Source organism: Populus nigra, chromosome 2 (assembly GCF_951802175.1).
Source record: "Populus nigra chromosome 2, ddPopNigr1.1, whole genome shotgun sequence".
Classification (NCBI taxonomy): Eukaryota; Viridiplantae; Streptophyta; class Magnoliopsida; order Malpighiales; family Salicaceae; genus Populus; species Populus nigra.
The window spans coordinates 37968206-37989988 of record NC_084853.1 but is presented as its reverse complement, the minus strand read 5'-3'; the positions used below and the strand labels follow the sequence as shown (position 1 = coordinate 37989988).

General features: G+C 31.3%; 2 protein-coding genes across 6 annotated transcripts; both read right to left on the bottom strand.

Moving 5' to 3' along the window:
* Positions 1-1953: 1953 nt before the first annotated feature.
* On the bottom strand, positions 1954-4898 carry LOC133681601 (uncharacterized). Of its 3 annotated transcripts, none has more exons than XM_062104688.1 (5): positions 4617-4898; positions 4351-4515; positions 3364-3414; positions 3123-3215; positions 1954-2291 (listed from the first exon to the last, which is right to left on the bottom strand). In XM_062104688.1, the coding sequence occupies exons 1-5, from the start codon at positions 4884-4886 to the stop codon at positions 2232-2234; spliced, it is 639 nt and encodes a 212-aa protein (XP_061960672.1). In that variant the 5' UTR covers positions 4887-4898; the 3' UTR covers positions 1954-2231. The 3 variants fall into 3 exon arrangements, with proteins under 3 accessions (XP_061960672.1, XP_061960673.1, XP_061960674.1); XM_062104689.1 differs by having other exon boundaries at positions 4351-4507; positions 4617-4895; XM_062104690.1 differs by having other exon boundaries at positions 4351-4532; positions 4617-4750.
* A 1232-nt stretch (positions 4899-6130) lies between these two features.
* Positions 6131-16063, bottom strand: LOC133681906 (CSC1-like protein At3g21620). Of its 3 annotated transcripts, none has more exons than XM_062105099.1 (12): positions 15522-16063; positions 14816-15171; positions 12861-13007; positions 12056-12191; positions 11085-11186; positions 10113-10232; positions 9856-9936; positions 9063-9403; positions 7958-8203; positions 7250-7574; positions 6795-7028; positions 6131-6673 (listed from the first exon to the last, which is right to left on the bottom strand). In XM_062105099.1, the coding sequence occupies exons 2-12, from the start codon at positions 15127-15129 to the stop codon at positions 6413-6415; spliced, it is 2307 nt and encodes a 768-aa protein (XP_061961083.1). In that variant the 5' UTR covers positions 15130-15171; positions 15522-16063; the 3' UTR covers positions 6131-6412. The 3 variants fall into 3 exon arrangements, 2 of the variants coding, with proteins under 2 accessions (XP_061961083.1, XP_061961082.1); XM_062105098.1 differs by having other exon boundaries at positions 15730-16063; XR_009836576.1 differs by lacking the exon at positions 6131-6673 and having other exon boundaries at positions 6889-7028; positions 7171-7574; positions 15730-16063.
* Between the last annotated feature and the right edge of the window lie 5720 nt (positions 16064-21783).

The window sequence follows — 21783 nt, the reverse complement described above, 5'->3', positions numbered from 1 at the left end:
ATCAAGCAAATCAAGTCTTAGGATTTTTTTTTGATTTGGTTGATTTTTTATTTTTAAACCAATTAAATGCTAATTTAAAACCACAAAAGGATTTATTGAAGGCCTTGTTGTGTGTTTTTAAGTGTTTCTAATTGAAATATGAGTAAAGATGAGTTTTTTTAAGATCAAAAGTTGACAATTTTTTTTTTTTATCATTTATAAGGGTTGAAATCTAGAGTAACAAGTGATTTATTATCTACTGTAATTTTTTTTAAATAAGATGTGTGCTTGTTTGGGCTTATTCATAAAAGCCTAGGTGTATTAGATCACCCTGGCTCATATGCTAGGCCTTTTACTTTCTTTTCTTTTTTTTGTTTTTTTTTAAATTTTAATTTTTAACATTGATTTTATTTTTTTTATTTTTTTTTATTTTATCATTTTTTTTATCAAGGCTTTATAATTTATTTAAATTTTTCATTATTTTGCTAAAAAAAAAACAAGCATTGAAATAATTTTTTTCTTTAATATTTTGTTGGTATTAAATAAGGCTTTATAAATTATTTTATTTTTTTCTAAAATACAAAAATAGATCGAGCCTGGAAAAACTTCTTTAAAAAAAAATGTTATTCTTTGTATGTTTTGTTGATTTTGAATAAGACTTTATAATTTGTTTATGTTTATCTTTTATCTTGCCAAAATAACATCAAGCCTTGGGCTAGCTAGGCCCGCTTGCTTGATATTTTTTTTTTTTTTTTAACTTCAACTTTTAACATTGGTTTTTTTTAATTATTGTTTTGTTGTTTTTATCATTCAATATTTTATTGGGTTTAAATAAGGCTTTCTAAGTTATTTCAATTTGTTTTTTTAGGTTTATACCGATCTCTAAAAAATTTATTGATATTTGGTTGATGTTTAATTTTGTAAGTATATTTTTTTTTATCGTGTGATTAAATAAAAAGAATAATGATTTTAGAAAAAAACAATGTTGTTAAAACAATGAAGTTTATAACCAAAGTCACAGGTTTGACGAATTAGATTGAATTAATTGAGAATTGAGGTTCATAATTTTTTTTGTTATTATTTTTATGGGGTTGTCATGGTGTCGAACATGTCTAACGTTGGTTTGGTGTTTGATTTTGCGATCATCCATTTTTATTATTGGATAATTAAATAAATTTTTTTTTAAAAAAAAAGTTATTCAACTTAGTAGATAGAGTACATGATCCAAATATTTGGTTTGATTAGTTAACTTGAGTTAATTGAGAATTAAATTTTCTAATTTGTTTCAATTTACTTTTTATGAGGTTATCGTTGTTCCAAGTAAATGTCTCGATGTTGGGTTGATGATCGATTTTGCGAGCATTTATTTTTATTAACATATAATTAAATAAAAAATATTTAAAAAAATATCATTAAACTCAGTGAAGTCTATTATTCAGATTGCAGTTTTGGAGGATCAAGTCACAAAACTTACGTTAATCCAATATGTAGACATCTCAATCTTAATTTTTTTTAAAAACTAAAATCATATTTTTATCGATCGTTCAAGTTATATCCGAACTCATCAAGTTTTTTTTTAAAATAATTTTTATATAGTTTAATTTGAAATTGAAAGTTATTCCAAAAAAATTTAAAAAATTTTAAGATTAACCTGCCGGTACAAATTTTATAAATTATCTAGGAAGTTTAAAGATTATCTGGGATTTTTTTAAATTGAAACTGAGAGAATGCTTATGATTATTTTTTTTCCCTGCTTGAAACACGCTGTGCATCACTAAACAATTTTATTTTTTTTTAACGTTGAAAATGCATGGACAACGTATTTAGTACGACCTGCAACATGAATAACAATACATGATACACAAATACAAATCTGACTTGGCTGTAATTCACACCCTTTACCTCTATTTTACAGAAAAAACATCAAGGGGGAAACATGACCATAAATGAACCCAAAATAACTAGTAAAAAGAATAAAAAAAATAAAATTTGAGTACAATAGAATGAGCACCTGGACATTATAGTTCAATTGCAAAGATGCCAGATACAATAGTTGCACTAAATTCATTCTGGAAGCATTGTTTATTCATGAATGTTGTTTTACATATATTACAGAATCAATAAAATTCCCAGTTTCCAGGCATCAATTGTACCTGTTTTCCAACAATTTTGGAGCTACAATATACAACAGCTCTTCCACTCTTTACTGGAATTGCCGCATAAGGGCCTGTAAATAATAAGTGATGGTTGTGCTAATCAGTATTTCTCATCAGGTAGCCTACAATGCATCCCAGGATAGCTCCGGCAACAACCTGTTCAAAGCAAAAAGCTGGTTATTTGCACTTGAATGTCAATCTCAATACGTTTAACAAACTTCTATCCGTACTAGCATGGAATAATTGTGAGATATGACAGAGCATCCTCCCATTTTCCTTGCACCCCACTTGGAAGGATTTGGAAAGTATACATAATCTAGCAGGAATCATGAAAAAATAAAAGGCAAATATTATTAATTGACTTGCTGTAATGATTTCTAAAATCTCATCCTTCCCCTTAGAAATTGTTCTCCACGAAATTGTTTTCAAGTTTCAAGAACATAAAAACTCTTCCCTCAGCAATCACTGAATATGCCAAAACTTGGCTACATCTTTATCGTAAAAGCCTTCCAATAACAAACTTTGTTTTATGGCCAGTTCTATCAACCTGTGCCTTTTGGAAGCAGGAAAAATGCTCTTTAACCACCTTTCTATAGAGATTTTGTTTGCATAATCAACTTGCACAACTATCACTTCCTTGCTTAAGTCTCCATGTCTCATTTCTCCTTTTTTTTTCTATCCCCGTATTTATTGTTTCCAATCTTGCTATCATAAGCCATTTAGTATTCTTTTTTATTTTTCACACAGATGTTTCCAATTTACAATGTCAAGGTACTTTGTCTACAGCATGAGTAAAGAAGTGTGATTATAAGGCTTGCAGCAGCCAGTAAACAATAACTAGCATCTCATCTGGATGGTTATCATTTGACAGTAAATCGAGTACTTTTGAAATGCAGAATACACAAACTCTAATAAGAAAAAAAAAATACAAGCATAAAACAGAGAACTTGTTTTTCGAAACAAAATGCAGTATATAATGCAACAAACCTGAAGGGGAGTATGTCCAAGTAATTCGCGCAGAGGTCTAGAACTGGATAATGGGTGTTCTGGGGGAAACTCACAGACTATTTGATTCAGCAACTGTAACAGGCACACAAAAAAACAACCATGTAAAGCAGTAGAAGCAAAAAGACACCTATGGATGTGCCAAAATGCACTTGCAAGTTGCAATATTAGAAGCAAACAAAAAACACAACCTAGATTTGCCAAATGTGTCAAGATGACTTACTTCAGCTTGCCGACCAGCATGAAGTCTGACCCCTGAAGCATCATACATCACCTGCAAAAATATAAAAGCCAATCATGCCAACCTAAATGGCACTACAACCCTATGAATTTTATATCACGTAGCAATATAACTGGGTGAATCAAACTTCATGATCAATGAGGGATTAACACTAAACAGAAAACATAAATGGCATTACAACCCTATGAATTTTATAGCTAGTATGAAATCATCCAGATCAAAAGCAGGATAAATCAGGTTAGATAAAAAACTTGACAACACTTGCTGCATCCCAGCTAAACCAGCTTTTAAGGCTGCCCTGTAACAATCCATCAAAACCTAGGTATTGGAACGGGAAATTATATATGAAATCATGCTAAATGTTTTGGTCTAAAGCATATTGGGATTGCAAAACTTTCTTGTTTGAGAGAACTGAGAAGGGAAATCAACAAATATCTTCACTTGCAGAGTTAGCAATGCTTAGGTTCAATGAAATTTCCAATCAAAGGAGACTCCAGGTCAAGACATAAAATTTGAACCAAGTAATTCCTCAAACAATATGCCAGGATTTCCCCCCTCCCTTTTGGTTGGAAGCTAGTGAAGTGAGTCATCAAGGCAGTCACAAAAAATGTAAAAATGCATTTTTTTCATTGCCAAAAAATGCACATCAAGCATGAAGGAAAAGTACGAATTCTTCCCTCACCACTAAAATTTCCTTAAAAGAAGAACTTCATAAACCTCCTAAAAAAAACTGAGATTGCTTACTTAAAAATTTACTAAAGCTTCAAAGTAGCCCACCAAGTAATTCCAATTCAAATCAATACAAAAAAGGAAAAAAAAAATTATAAAACTAATCAAGTTGTGAAGAAAGTTGGAAGGCAATGTCAGTGAATAATATCTAAAACAGCAAAGAGTCAGGCCACACCACCAGAGTGGGAATATGTAAGATATAAGCAAGCAAACACCACAAGAGAAAAGGGGGTGTCTTACAACACAGGCCAAGACAACAACAATGGCAAAAGCAGGCGATCCCGTCCCTTCTTGCAAACCTACAGCCACAGCTAGAGCTGTAACGGTTGCAGAGTGTGAAGAAGGCATTCCACCAGAGTCGAGCATTCTTTTAGAATCCCATCTCTTTTCTTTATACCTGAGCATCTAGGACAAGAAATGATCTACATTTAAACTCAATAAATTAATTACACAGAAGGCCAATATTCAAATCAGACGAAAATGGGATGGGATGGGAAGGGAAGGACCAGGTGGTGAAGAGCTTGAGGAACTGAGCGAGAGCACAGGCGAGCAAGGCAGAGAGGAGAGGAAGGTTGTATGGTAGAAGAGGCGCGGGTGATGATGATGAAGAAGAAGAAGAGGACGATGTGGTGATGGTTCGAGGCCCAATTCTTGATGATACCAAATCTCCAGCTGCTGCTGCCTCCATTGTTTCTCTGTATCTCTTGACCTAGGGAGGGAGGGAAATGAGGAGGAAAGAATGAAAGGGTGGTTGTTGAGGTAGGAAATTGGACCATTTCTTTATCTGATTAATTTGGTGGCATGCCAGCCTGCCAGATCTCCTTGTTATTTAATTAATAAAATTATAATCCGATGTTTCTTAAATTAATATTAAATTAAAAGATTTTGCCTAATAACAATTTTTTAATAATATATTTTTATCTTGTTACATCACTATTTTAAATGTGTTTTTGAAATGTAATAAGATAGATATTTAAATATGTTACGTTTTTGAAGTGAAACTGCTTAATGTATAACCCAACTTCCAATTCTTTGACTGAATTGATTAGCTGATTCATTCAATTATATAAATTAGTAAGTTGTTATATAAAAAAATATATAATTTTATAATTGTTTTTAAATATATTTTATGAATCAAAAAATATATTTTTATTCAACTAGTAAATTTGAAAATAGATTCTAAATTAAAATTTTAAAAAGTTATTGTTCACATAATAATTATTTTTTATTTTCTAATATTAATTGATCGGCCGGTTTAACTGACCATTACTAATTGGTAAATTAATTTAATCTAATTTTAATTAATATCATGGTTATAAACTATGATATTTAATTAAATATCATATTATTTGTTTAATTAATCATTACAGACTAGTCCATTAATTCTTTTTAAATTTAATTAATGTTACATTTTAAAAATAAAATATTTAATTAAATATTATTAATTAATGTTACGTTTAAAAAATAAAATATTATGATTCATAACTAAAATTTTCAAAAGTAAATCATTTCACCAAAAAATCTGTTGCTATGTTAATTCATTATTTTTTAAAAAAAATTCTAATATCCTTTGTTTGGTCAAATTCACAGCTAATTATCATCTTGTTCTTGTAACTTTAACCTCTAATCAAATTTAACACTATTGAATCTTAAAAAAAAAAAACTATTAATTCCACAGTTAGTTAATACTACTTGCCTAATGAAAATCATAGATATTTTATAATTTTAATCGCTTTTCTTATTTAATCAGTAAACCTATGCCAATTCTCACATAAAATTTAATGTCTTGCTGTTGATATTTGATTGGACAACTTGATCAGAAGAAGCCTAATTTCTTTCTTCTTTTTTTTTTCAAAAAAAATAATTATATTTATATTTTTTCTAATTCAGGAATAGACTCAAAGCTGAATTTCTTCATAATTTGTGGAATTTTCAAGTCCAATCCATTTGTTTTAGGTTTTAACTTCCTCGGTCACTTTAAATTAGTATATTAAGAATGAGTTGAATACTTGAATCTGAGTTTATGAAATTAATTAATTAACAAGGTATTCTTTACCTTGAGAATAATTAATATATATATTAAATAAAAAAACCCAAATTTATGACGAAAATTGCATAAACAAATTATTCTGCTAACCTAAGACATGAGTTTGTTCCTATTTCCGTGTTGTGTTCTTTTGCGCAGCTCGCTATCTCTTTTCGTAGTCTATCCTATGTACAACCTCTGTGCTGAAGAAATATCAACCAGTTTAATCTCCCAAGGACTCGCATTTACACACAAGTTGATGTCGCAGAAACAGTTTCAGAGTAGAGGATAATCCCGAGCTTCATGCTGGGAGGATGGAACTGAACCACTATGTTTACTTGGCAATGGCGTATTCCTTCGAGACTGGCGCTTTGTTGGGACCAGATGAGGTTCTTTCTCAAACTCCTCGGGTGCTTCATCACTGTCGCTATCATCTTCGCCTTTAAAAACTGGGTGGCTATAAGCATTTTGAAGGAAGCTTTTCAGGTTCAGGTTTGGCTCTCTGGCACGTTCCAATGTATCTTTCATCATTGCTTCCTGCAAAACAATGGAAATGACAGAAAAGGAGGTGATGAAATTATTCAAGAAAGTTTTCGAGATTTTATACAGCAGAAACTGCTTGTAGTCTGTCTCAAGAAATATGCAGAATTTAACATACCTGCAATGGATATCTAACAAAAGCAGGTTCATATCGGCCTTTGCAGAACAAATGGAACCATATTGTCAATATTGGGAGTGTAATGAGCAACGGTGTGGACTGAGCAGCTTCTTTTGTGCTTAACAATCCCATTAGCAGCAGTTGTGAGACAATTACTGCAACTATGATGCGTCCATGAACATCAGGCCAGAATGCTGCAGCACTCTCATACTCCTGATTGTAAACATTTATAATCTACAATTTCATGCAGCAATCTATTTTCAGTGAGGATTCACAATCCAATAATGTTTTAGTGCTTGTAATACGAACTGCACATACATTACACATGTATAATTGTAGTTTGAGTGACAATTCTGGATGTGATTCAAATTTTTACCTGATGACGATATACAACAAATGCGAGGGCAAAGAATACAATTATGAAAGGGAGTACTGGATGTGATTCAAATTTTTACCTGATGACGATATACAACAAATGCGAGGGCAAAGAATACAATTATGAAAGGGAGTAAGATAGGCGACACCACTGCATAGACGAGGCCAAGTAGGAAATAAAGTTGTATTTGTGGTTCCCCTGTGTTGAAACCAAGAGTTCCTGGATCCATCGCCTCTTTCTTATCCTTTTCAGTCTTCACCAAGAAAAAAATTTTCAGGTGATAGATTATCAAGGGTTTCAATCTTAAAATCTCCCCAGCGACTCCAGCCCACCCATCAACCATTATGTAAGTTATGAAGAAAGTTGCCTTCATAGGAATCGAAACTCCAACTGTCTTTGGTATTCTGCAAAAATTCGCTTAATGTGTCAAATAAAAATAAAACTCACAAGTAATTATGAACTAATTGAATTGGATGAAATGTAATGCATTCCTAAATACTGCACCTTGAAGCAAATTTTTTAAGATTATTAGACTTGGAGCATCCTACTCACCACATACCCTTCGGAAGGTTTAATTTCTACTTAAACAACCAAACACAAAAAGCATACAGCAGAATCATAATTCAATTAAAATGCAAAATGAATCAAGATTTACATGTGATGTTTAGTTTCTCTAGCGGCTAATGGACAAAGCATACAAGTAGATGTTTAACTACATCAAAAGAACAATTTCCAATGCTGCATAAACTAATAAATTGGAAGCATAGAACATATGAGAAGAACTTACTGAGTTGCAGACTGGTGAATAAAATTATCCAGTTGTTGAAATGCAGTTCCGGTGATTATGCTTCCAAGAAACACATTAATGAATTGGAAGATATAATATCTAGCTGCAGATCTCCTCTCTAAGCCTGATAGACTAATGAATCCCTCGAATTTGGACATTAGCATCAATATTGAGGGTAGAAAAATAAGAAATATCTTCAAAGCTATTCCAGGAAGGAAACCTTGAATGAATGACTTAATCACTTTCCTGCATGAAAAACAAGAGGTTGCCATATTTCAGGGGATAATTGCATTCAAGCAACGGAAAACAAAGCACAAATTTGGTAAAGGATTGAAATGATATTCTATGTTTTCTCCCCATATATTTTACTTTATTGAATGAATCATTCTACAACACACCCGAACCTTTGACAATTCAACTCTAATAAATTGACTCGCATCCATAGAAAAAGAAAACATCCAAGACAGGTTGGAAAAAAAAGCCAATAACATTTTTTGAAGAAAGCTAAATATTATTCTGCAACATGTTTCCATCTTTTCATCCCCTTCCTAGAATCCACCATAATGTCATTTCCTGTTATCCACTAGAAATTGGCATAAGATGGCATTACAGCTTTCCGATGCCCAAAAACAGAACTTAGATTATTTCTTTCAAAAAAGTATGAGCTAAGCCAAAGAAGTTGGCACAACTGATCTCCATTCCTACATGTCAAATATACCTTTTCTGCCTTTATCTTAACCTAAAATTTGGCCTAGAGGTTAGTGTTTTACCAGAAGGATTAGAACTGTTGTTTTGATTTAATTGCACAATAAAAAAAAAATACAAGGCCAGGTTAAGTCTATAAGGAGTGAAGCAAATTTTCATGAAAATAAAAGGCACAATTTTCTCAAAATAAAGTTTAAGGAACTTCCGAGATGATAAGAAGCAAGAAGGTGAGGATGAAAGACAGCTATACTGATATAATATCATTACTTTGTCCAATCATGTAGATTACAAGCATTTAATATGATATAATTAAATGATATGCAGTTGTGAACCGAACAAATGACGAGCACAGCTATTTTTCCTAAGAATATAAGGTCACACTTGAGAAAAAGACACTCACATTTCAATTATAGGTTTCAGGAATGGGAGCGCTTTCTCAATTCCTTCAATGTTCGCAAGGGACTGTACAAATGCAATGGGAATCATGAAAAAGAAGGTGAGGAAGAAAAACGCAACAGCAATAACAAGCCTTCTTAGTGTGAGCGAAACAAATGGAATTGCGAGGTTATCCCAATATACATCACGGGGTTCTGGAGCCCACCCAGTCAACCATATAGTTGGATTTCTGGATTGTTGTGTTTGTGCACAAACAGCGGCTCCCCATCGAGTTTTGAAGGAAACAAATGCTGCTGGCATGATTGACTTGGGATTGTTCACAATCTTGTCTCTCTCCAAGGAGATCTAGCAATTGTTAATTTCAAAAGAAAGTATGGTTAATTGAAAGCATAGAGATAACTACCTCAACAAAATTCATAATAAAAACATTAGTTAATTGTTAGATGTTTACAAAACTTTACAGGCTATTAAAATTCATGTATACAATTAAGTGACCAGAGCTTCATTCACAACGTAAAAATTTCAGAGCTAGAACATTCTCTGTGCTATGGTGTCAATGCTTCAACAAAGTCAGACCTTCAACAAATAATGACTGAACTAGAACAAACAATTGATTAAAAACAATAAGAGCTTCACAAATAAGACGAAAACAAGACCTAAAAAGGCCTAACTTTATTTTGAATGATGATAAATGTCAGTGAACAAATATGAAGTTAGGACAGAAATAGTTCACGCTGCAAGAAAGTAAAACAATACACTCTAAAATGCAAAACATATAATTTAAAAGTACCACTTACTTCTCTTGATAGTCTCTCAATCTCAGATGTGTAGTGATCAATTACATCCACCCTATTCCCCCAAAGGCCAAGGAAACCAGTCTGCTCAATGAAAAATAAATTAGCACTACATGTTAGTGATTAAAATCTGAAGAACATTTTCTCGTAAATTGTCGTGTAAAGTGAGTGTAGAAACACTACATCTGGAAGGGAGGGAGGGAGGGAGAGAAAATAAAAGATACCAGTGACTTCAATAGGACACCGTTAGCAATGAATACCTTGAGAGAAGGCTTTCTGGATTGGTTTCTTGAATATTTGATTTGATAGTAGTCAAGCCAGTTCTTCATCTTTTTCTTCTCGTTGACCAAGTTAGAAAGTTCATTAGCATTGTAGACAACCTGCAAGCAAATGTTTAAGCCAAGGGAAAAGAATCATGACATGATTCACCTACTCAAACCAGTTGTTTTGGGCCGAATAGGTTAACAAGATATAAATAAGATGAACTTTTCAGTTAGATGATGTGCATAAGCTTGATGGTATAAAACTAGAAAAGCAATGCAGAATTTTCTTCCAAAGAATGGCTGGTGTAGTTCATAGACAGGACAATTGAAAAGCAAATGGTCAAACTACAATTGTGAGCGACTATAAGACAAGCTTGTTAGAGAAAGGAACTGGATCCATTCTGTGGCAACAAAATCTACATCACCTACTTAGGGAACCCTCCCGCCTCTCTTTTTCTTTCTTACCCTGGCAAATCTTTTGAAGTTTAAACTCCAATGAAAGAAAAAATGAAGTTATTGTGACTTTACTCTCCCGGTCCCACTTCAGACACTCTAGGATCTTTTTCTGTATCTGCTCCTACAAATCAAGAGATAGATATGCACAGATTGCACTTGTCAGATTCTGGAGTGTTCTAAGTGACAAAGGAGTTAGAAGGCCAGGTGAAGCTATTAAATGAAAACTTTTCTCCCTTTTATCATCACATATAAGATCTTTTTTTCTGAACCACATCACATACAAGTTCTCATTCTGAGATCTGAGTGATTATTATGAAATTGTGGATCAACTAATGTCACAGTCATGTTATGGAATCAAATAACTAGTCTTATAACAACAAAAAGCACTTAATCACTCTCCATCTCTCCATGTCTCTCTTTGGGCGGGTGCGAGCGTGCATGTGTGCTGGCGGGTGTATTTATGTATTGTTGGTATATGTAATTGTCGCATGTGGAAGTATAAGAGGATCAAACCTGATGAGTGAGATAATCGCTAGGATGGTTAACCAGGAAAAAATGTTCCACGAGTTCACTAACTGATTCATCAGGATCTGGTGGCACATTTCTAACCAGTACCTACACCAAAAATACATTACTTCATCAACGAGGAGCTGGAAGAAAAGAGTTACTAAGAGTGCCCAAAGGAGATCATTTTCAAAGTATTCCAACTTATAAGAATGACCTGGTTATATAAATATATGCTACAGAACTTCAACTTGATTACAATCAAAAGCTGCAGAGGACGCAATCTGTTCAGGTGTTTAGATGCAGTTCTAAACTATCATTCTACTAAGAAATAAAAGTCAAGCTTCTAATATGCACAAAAACATATAGGATATGATTGCTTCCGAATTCTGACAACCGACCTAAAAGAGAGTAACCATTGGCCCTCATAAGAAAATTACTATTAAAGGAAAAGGAACTTTCAGTTGAAAGAGCACTCTAAAAACATGTTGGCAAAGACTAAATCCAATAAAGCTCACCATGTTGTAGCGGAATTAAACTAAGAACAAACTATAGGAACCAAGATGAAAAACCTGAACTTTGAGAACCAAAAATGAAGATAACCATAATATTTGCTAACAACACTTTTTTTCTCTCTCTCTCTTTTTTCTTATCATGTCCCCCCATTCTGAAAGAAGTTAGCAGAAAAAGAAGGCAGGTCGATCCACAAATGAGGCTTTCACATGCAACTGGACTCATGCTACCAGGCATAACCGAATCAAAACAATTTGAGCATTTCAGATATTTTGAACGTTAATATTTTCTATTGGGAAGAATACATCCATGAGTCAATTAAAGCATGGTTGGCTGTGTGCATCTAACATCTGATTGGTTCTAAACATATTCCCTGTCCTATATCTTTAATTGATGATAAACATCCAACCTTCTTTCCATGCCATCTTTTTAATTAATGTCATAGTGCTTTACAGAGTTGCTCTTACTGTAAATTGATCAGGACGTCGTTTCTCTGATGCAAGAAAATGCAACCTCATTTTAGCCACTGTCTCATACTCTGTTTTTAGCACATAGCATGTCCAGAAGGTGAAAGCATAAGCCATCACCATATGGGTCCAGAATCTGCAACCAAAAATTTAAGTTGACTGAAAAGTTCAAACCTACTCTGCCAACAAGAAATTCTATTGAAGGAAAAAATATTAAATTTCAATATTGATATAAAAAACTTGATAGTTCATTAGATCAATTTCTTTCTTAGTCACTGGGCTCCGCACACCAAAAGCTGCGGAATATTACCCCAACCAAAAAAGAGGTCTTGCCAGAATTGCCACATATGAAATTGAGCATAATTTTACAAAGAAAAATTTCAATATTGATATAAAAAACTTGATAGTTCATTAAATCAACTTCTTTCTTAGTCACTGGGCTCCGCACACCAAAGGCTGCGGATTATTCCCCTAACTAACGAAGAGTTCTTGCCGGAATTGCCACATATGAAATTGAGCACAATTTTACAAAGAAATAGCCCACTTCTTTCTTGAGATGAGATGGAAACATGCTCAATATCATTTGATTGAATAGTTGACCCAACTCCTTGTTTGAAGAAACCCTCCACTTTAATTGGTATTTTTTTCATAAAAAAGCAAACATAAGATAACAAATTCAGTCTTTCAATGGTTTAAGAGTTACTCAACATAGTTCATAGTTCACCACGCTAATTTCTTTTTTAGAAAAAAAAAAGTTGATATAAAGCAGAAAGATAACAAAACAAAGGTAGTAAGTCTTGTAGACCTGCATGATCCTGTGGGTATATTTGATATAGAGAGCTTATCCAAATCACTGTAAGTTAAATTAGAATGCTCCAAAGTGTTATTTGTCCAATTAACTGGCACTGAGATAGTGAAGGCCAGGAATGCAATAGGAACAAAAATTTTAAGCCTGCACTTAAGAGGAAAAAAGAAAAAAGAAGAAACGAGTCTATGAGTATAAAGGTTAGATAGAAGTCAATATTATGCTCAGAATAACATTCAAATGACGGAACACATGCTCGCAATGCAAAATCCTATTGATATAGGAAAAGGACAAATCCATTCCACAGACAAGAATTGAATTGATGAATGTGCAAAGGATAAAATTTTCCAAAATGCTCAGAATAACATTATCCCAACTATTTAAAGGAGATATATACTTAGTGGTCGAAACCTCAACTTTTTTAAAGGAATACGATCGATTGAATGCAGGAGAGGGCTCGGTGTACAGGTTCAGCTTACGTAAGGCAGAGAGGAGCCCAATTCATTGTTAGCGGTGTAAATTTCAACAAACTTCCCTAAACTGTTCCAATTTTATCTATCCATTATAACAGAAGGGTAAATTGCAAATCTCAAATTCTTTCTCTTCAATGAGTTAAATGGAGAAACATTTTTGCACATCCCAAAAAGAAAGGGTGGACTAACAATTTGTGATTGGGGGCAGAATAAACCTACCAAAACTCCTAAGAGCATGCTGGCTTTGACTGATAAACAGTGACAATAAGTTTGTGCATCTTTTCAAGGTGAGGTGAAGAGGCAGGAGAGAAACAATTTAAGACATCAAAATACCAGCTTCAAATGCAATTACACCACATATCCATCTATTTACTATAATTTTATCCACATTAATATATTTATAAATTGCTCTTGATACCGAGTATAAATCAGTTAGGTGTAGCTTTATGGTGACAGAAGATTTCAAGGTTTGGTCAGGAGAAAGAAGAGACAGTTGAGACATCAAGAATACCAAAATGACAATCAGGTTTCTTTCACATCTGCACCAGATATCCTAGCTATTTGAGTTTTTTGCCAATGTCGATCTGTTCATAAATTACTTGTGTTTTTCCATGATACGACTGTGCTTGTATAAGATACTCTCAATGCCAGCCACCACCAAAAGTTGACAATGTGATGGAAAACCTCACTACCACTTTCAGAAATAAAGAGCAAAAGATGTTATTCTGAATTCCATCAATTTGCACAAGGCAAGGCCAATCACTTAATTAGTCAATACACAACTAATATGCACATTATTTCCACAAAACAACATGAACTAGAAATACATCACTTAAACAAGTATTATCTAAGCCCATATCACAACAAAAGTGCGGATGATACTGTTCATATGTAGATATTGACAGACTTTCTGGGACTGCAATAAATAATTTCAATGGCTAGACAGAGGTTGGCTTTAGATAAAACAGGAAATCAACTTGAAATAGGGGAACCGTTATGTGGGAAAATGAGCAACAGCTTGCTCCAATGTTGTGTGCTTGCTAAGCACAGCTAACAATTTAAACTGATTTTGTAAAAATATGGGATATCTAAAACAAGCAGAAAAATGTTTACCGACTCAGATGACATTTTGGATTAGCAGTTAATTTTACAGTACATTCTCAGTTCTTCAATCCTACTCCATTTGCAGCAATCATATGTCTTACACCAAAATTTAGCAAAATATGAAAAAAAAAAAAAAAGAAACTACACGCAATTGAACGCCTAATGAATGCCTCCTATTTATACTTCAAATAACTCAGTGGAGCAAACTTAATATCGGAGACATCAAATTTGCGAACAGTCAGGACATAGATCTCTAACTACCAGTTTTTTGTTCGCCTAGAATATAACAACAAAATTAAAAAAGACGATTGAGTTTACTATCAAACTAAAGCATCTCGAATCACACAAAGCATAACGAAAAATAAGAGACCATCATACCCTGTCAAGTAAATCCTCAAGTACACAGCAGAGTCCAATCCAGCATGGTCAATTAGCTCAGGCTCCGGCATTTGCAATGCTGCGGGCATCCAGTTGAGAAACCTCACATATGACCTGAAGTCCAAATTGACGAACTTGCCTACAAACGCACCAGTGCCCAATGGACTGCTCCTTAAACCCTTGATATACCATTTGGGGAAGTAAACCCTATCATTTACCGGCTGAATCCGAAGAATCGCAAACACAATAAAGAAAGCAAATGCAGTGAGTATATTAATAGCTGCTGCTACTCCTATATCACTTATTGTCGCCATATCCTGTTCACTTCACTTGAAAGAAACAATAACTTATCCTCCCTGCAACAAAGAGAATCAAACATTAAAAGGACAACCTTTTTAACGTTCAAAATCATTGCAGCAAGACAAACAAAATCGCAAATGGGTTGCCATGAAAAGGGGGTGGGGCTAGCTTTTCAGTCACATGAGAATGCCAATCAAACTACCGGCATTTATCTGGAGTGTCAAAATCAAGGGGCTCATAAAATCTTAAATTCTCAAAAAAATTCCATCACTGTAACACATATATGAACACTAAAACTGATTAGTCAAAAAAATTGCTTCTTTCATCCCTATTTTCTCAGAAACCAAACACGCCCCTGAAAAAAGAAGGAAAAAAAATATATATTACACTGCAATACTGAACTTACCAGCAACGTAACTAAGAGGAATTCTATTCCAACTCATCAGAAACCAAACCAAAAGGAAGTTTCCTTTTCTTAATCAAACACATTATCTCGATGTTTTTCCTTGCTCAATATTTTCCTCCGCCACCAGTTAATTACTCAGCAAACAAACAACTAACGACTTCGTACAAACATAATTAAGTTTGGAAAGATCCAAACAACTTGGTGTTACCTTTGAAGCGAGAAGACGGCAGCGTTTAAGAGCACAATGCCAGAGAGACAGAAGAAAGAAACGCACGTAACAGAAAAGAAGAGAAAAAGAAAACAAATAAGTACGTGTCGCTTCTCTCTAACAATTTCTTGAGGTATATCTCCGTTGTCTAATTTATTGTCTTCATCCTCAAAGCTAAAGCGAGAGTAAGTAAGATTCTTCGAACTATTATAATTATTTTCTGCGCTTCCTTTCTCTTCTTCTTCTCCGTCTTTTTTAGTTATTTTGAGAAAAATATGGAAGAGACGCAAACAGTGGGAGTGATGTGAGAGAGACGAAGAAGAGAGAGAGAGAGAGAGAGGTTAGAGAATAAAAAAGAAAAGAAAAGTGAGGAGGTGTCTCCTATAAAACGCTCTTTTGACGTTACCAAATGTGTCGTTTAGGGTAACCTTTTAATATTTCTTATTTAAGGAAGAATTGATGACTGGGACAGGGGGTGGCGTGGCACGCTGTTAGCCATTTTGGTATTAATCATTTTTTTTTAATTTATTTTTTTATAAATTTACTGAAATATTTTTTTTTGTTTTTTAAAATTTATTAAATTTACTTTGTAATTTAATAAACATTTAGGAGGTAAAGTAATTTTTTAGAGAGAGAGAGAGAGAGAGAAGGGTCAATAAAGTTTGCAGGTCGGTTTATTATGCATGTGGTTGGCATGTGATGGGATGGATCACTAACGGCTACACCTCCTTAACAATGTCATTCCCTAGAGTCTAACTTTGTTGACTATTTTTTCCTTTGTTGACTATTTTTTCCGAGTTAACATAAAATAATATTTTTTAAAAATAAAAATTTTATAATTTATTAAGGAATGTCATTAGAATTTATTAACAGTGAACCACAAACATTACTCATAATTCAAAGGAGATTAATGTGGAGCCTTTGATTGCATATATATATATATATATATATAACTCCTCTTGGTAAGATGGATTCTTCAATAGAAAATAACGCCTCAAGAAATTGTATGGTTTTTGGTTCTTAGCAAATTAATTATGTAAAATAATGGATTCAATTAGAATCTTAAAATTAATTTATATTATTCTCTAACATATTTTCTGAGGAAAAAAATCTTTTGAGTTTGAAACTTACACAGACTTATTTTACCTTATACTTATTTTTTTTTCAAATAAATAAAGATGATAAAATTTAAATTTGTGATCACTTAGTCATCAAAACTCTGATAGCATATCAAACAACCAATTCAACCTAAAAACTTGAATTATTAGATGAGGTTTCAGGATATAATTTATATTATTTTTTAATATATTAAAAAAAAGCATAAAATATCAAGAATTAATGTTTCCATGGATAGGAGGGGATTAATTTCCCAACTTGCAAAGGAAAATAATACAATAAAATCAAAGAATTAATTTGCTTTCCCCGCAAAGCAGAAAAAAGAAAGATATTCCGTGGATCTCTCTCATTGAAAAGAAATTGCTTTCTTGTTCGTGGAGCAGTGTATTATTCCATCACAAATCTGATTCTTTTACTAGAGAAGTTCGCAAGATCGGTATTTTTTCCATCGTATGCCACGAATTTGTACCTTTTTTTTTAATTAGATGGAATTCTATCTCTCTAAAAATGTATTTTATGAATTTAGATGAGCGAGTAAAACTCCGACTGTTTTAGGCTCTTACAAGAGGTGCACTCCCTGACTCGAACTCAAGACCTGCTGTGCAGATTTCAAACTCTTTATCATCATGCCACACCCTTTGGGGACTTTTTTGGATTCGAGGAAACCTCACCTCCCGAAAAGCACATTTTATAGGTTTAGGTGAGCGAGTAAAACCCTGGCTATCCCAGACTCTTACAAGAGATACACGTCCTGACTCGAACTCGAGATCTACTGTGCAGATCTTCAGCACTTTGCCATCACACCGCGCCCCTAGGGGACTCCAATATGTACCTTCTTCTCTTTATCCTCTCATTTTTTTTTAAAATATTTTTTATTTAGAAAATGTTAAAATAATATTTTATTTATTTTTAAAAATTATTTTTTATATCAACACATCAAAATAATATAAAAATACTAAAAATATTAATTTAAAATAAATTTCAAAAACATTTAAAAAACACAAAAAAAAAACAATTACCCTGTAATTTGTCTGGTGCTGCACCTTTTTATCAACAAAAGTCAAAAGATAAATAAGTTTTTTTTTATATTCTTGTACAATAATTATTGTGTTCACACCATACGATTTTTTATTTATTTATAAAATGCCCCCACCACTACTATGTTAAGGTCAAAACTTAAAATCTTTTCGAGACTAGCTACTATCATTCGTGGGGGTACTAGTTTATTTGCTGTATTTTTTGCTGCGGCTTGGATTAAAAACGTTTCGAACATATGAAGATAATATCTAGATTTTTTAATTTTTTTGGCATTATAATAAAATTTGGTGTAATGACTAAAATTTTAAAAAATCTGGTCTAGTTATTTTATTAATTTAGGTTTTAAATTAAATTGTATAAGCTGGTGTGATCTTATTTACTAGATAAGTCTAAAAAAACCAAATTAGTTCAGTATTTAAAGATAAAATTAAATAAAAATCTCATATTAAAAAATAAGATTAGAAAAAAAATAAAGAAACAAGGGGTGAAAAATTCCAGAGGAATTAAAAACTTAATAAAAAAATAAAAAGATAAAAACAGAACTAGAAAGTAAAATTAAGGGTATTTTTAGACATCATTTTTTGTAATTCGGATATTTTTAGAATTCTTAAAGGTTATAAAATAAAAGGTTTGATTATCTTCTTTTATCTTCAAGAAAGCCGCCAAGGAGATGATCAAGGGCCTAACTCTTTTATAGTGGCAAGCAAAGCCATGATTCCAGCACCGGCTATTGTAATTGGTAAATTGAATCCTATTATATCTTAATAGAATTTTTTTAAAAAATTAAAAAAAAAATTAATTTTTTATTTACTGCAAATTAATATTTTTTTAATATTTTTATATTTGAATTAAAATCATCAAAAGCAGCACATCCACTACCACAGTTCATTTGCAAATGTCAAATCTGTTGTTAAGGCTACACCACATCAATCATCACCCTATCTTTTTCCATTAACATTGTATTGTCGGCAATTGGCGAACCTCACCCTCTCTCTTTCACGTGGCTCATTAGCCAAGCTTACTGATATTATAGTTTCTTTTTTTTAACAAAAAAAAAAAATACTTTTCTTAATTAATTTTATTTTATCAGTTGTTCTAAATCTTACTGACGATGTTCATATAATGGAATAATTTATACGAAAATAGTGTTAAGATTCCATGATGGGATAATTTATACAAAAATATTATGTTAAAAACTCAAAATGAGATGATTTATATAAAGGTGTTAAGAAACATAATAAAATAATTTATGTATAAAATGGTGTTCTTGGTGGATAATAATTTCTAATTGAAAACTAAATTTGAAGATGAGTCCATTCTTATATAAAGAGACTGATGCATAAGCTTTTTTAGAAAAATATATATTTTTTTAATTAATTTTATTTCTTTCAATTTTTATTTTTATATTCTTTATTATAATGATTTTTTACTCTTGTTTTTATTAATTTGAAGGGAATATTTCTCCATAGCTTTTTTTTTTTATTTAGTACTATTAAGGCTCTCTAGTTTTTCTTTTCTATATAAATAATTATAATAATTTTTTGACAAGTAGAGACATGAATAAAAAAATAAGTATTTTAAGAGTCTCCCTGTATTTATAGTGTTTTAAGTCTTTGAGGCTTGTCACTCTGAGCTGTTAATATGGCAACGCCACATGTTTTATGGACATGCAAGATATCTTAACTCCAATTAAAAAATTATACTAAAAGTAATACCCTATTAAAAAATATACATTGAATTATAACTTAAATAAACCCAATATTTATTTCATATAACTTCAAAGTTAAATAAAACCAAATATTCTACAAGTTTAAAATCACAAATTGATCTATTTATTAAAATATTAAAATATAATAATCAACCATGAACTTTTGAAGTAACCACTTGGAAATTTTAAACCTCCTCCAAACCATTTGAATAATAAATAAATAAATAAGGGTAAATATCATATACTTAATAAATAACAATTCATCTTTTTAACTGAATTAAACATGTCAAAACTTTCTAATATATATAACTTATAATCAATTAATTTATTATACTAAAATTCTAGCACTTTCAAAGATTCAAAAGATCAAAAGAACATTTATAAATCATTTATCAATTTAAATAATTCAAACTAGTCCTTTTCAACATAAACATGGATTGCATATTTATATTCAAAGTAAAAGAGGCGTGGTTATTTTAACTATAATAATAATGGATTATATTTTGCTCTATAACTGAGTATCAAATTCTAAATAAATATGTTTATAAATATTAATGTATAACCTTTAAATGCTGAATCCAAAATGTAGTCAATCAAATTCATATTCATATTCAATCTGCGAATGAGTTCGTAAAAACATAACATATTTAAATTTTTTTTGCAATTATAAACATATTTTCATGAACATTATTTACAAATCATTTATCATGCCTCATCCACCTAAATTATAAAATAACAAATATTTTAATAAGAAAAAATCATTTAGCATATAAATATATATTTTCTAACTTAAAAGAACTAACTAAAAAGATGTAAAATTATTTAGCTGATATGCAAATCTAGGATTATCCATAAAGACAACCAAACACTCAACAATCTAACAACAAGAATCACCATAAATTATATGCTGATTGGTATCCAATGATTGTTTCTACTGCCTAATTTAATCAAAGGTTAAATATATCACTAGCTTACTAGCTTAAATGGCTTTAAAATTCTCTCTAAAAATCACCTACCACTAGAACCATGCTATTGTAGTCTTTTTTTTTTTTTACTAATATATATATATATATTAATAATTAAATACCAAAAATAATTATGTAAATTATGGTAAAAAAATAATAACATTATAAAACCTAATCAGAGAAAGATACAGAATATTTTTATTTCAAGTGAAACTATTTCAAGAATAATTAAAGTACAGGTGTTGAAAATTATGAACTATAATTATTTTTAGAAAATCATTTATTAAGTAAATAAATTAATTAATATAGAAATCAAGTTCTTTATAAAACACCTTCAACATACTCAAATAAAAATCAATTAATTATAAAAGTTGTTTACTCTTCATAGTTATTAACTACTAAATATCTTAGAAATATTTTTTTATAAATTCATAAAAACTTTTTTAAAAATATTAAAACACATTAAAACTCATTGGTAGCATATTAAACAGAAACAATAAATTTTGGGACCATAAATAAACTTTGGAACCATAAAATATTTGGGGTAAATCACACTCTCCAATTAACCAAGAGTTGATTTCAAAAATTTTATGTTCTTATAAACCTGGAAATTAGATATTCAAGTGATCTATTTCCATCTATCATAACTCTTAATTCACAATTTTAATTTTGAAAAATGATCTATCAAATAAAAAGAATTCATGACATATTAATTATAACTAAGTATTAAATTTTAACTATAACACTCATGACATAATAGTTGGTAAATATTGAAAGATTCATAGCAAAACCTATCAAATTCTATTTTTATATTATTTCAGAAAAAACCATGCTCGTTTAGCAAGGAAGATATGGTTTTTTAAGCGTCTTGTTCCTTTTCATCCAAAGGAATTTATCATTAATCCATTTCCTTGAAAAACATATATATTCTAACTACCAAGATATTTTCATCATTTTACTTACTATCAATTCAACATATTTTTATTTTATCATCGTATTTATTTGATATGAAAGTTTGTCAAAAATAAATAAAGAAAAAAAAAACATCATGTTATGTTCATAAAGCTCTTTTTTTATAACAATAATATGAAAAATAGTAAATATAACTTTCTAAATAATTTATGTTACAATTTTCAGTATTATTCAATCTTCTTTTCTTTTATTTTTAATTTTGGTTTGGGTTCACTCCAAAAAATTATCTTCAATTCTTTTATTAAATTTTCTAAA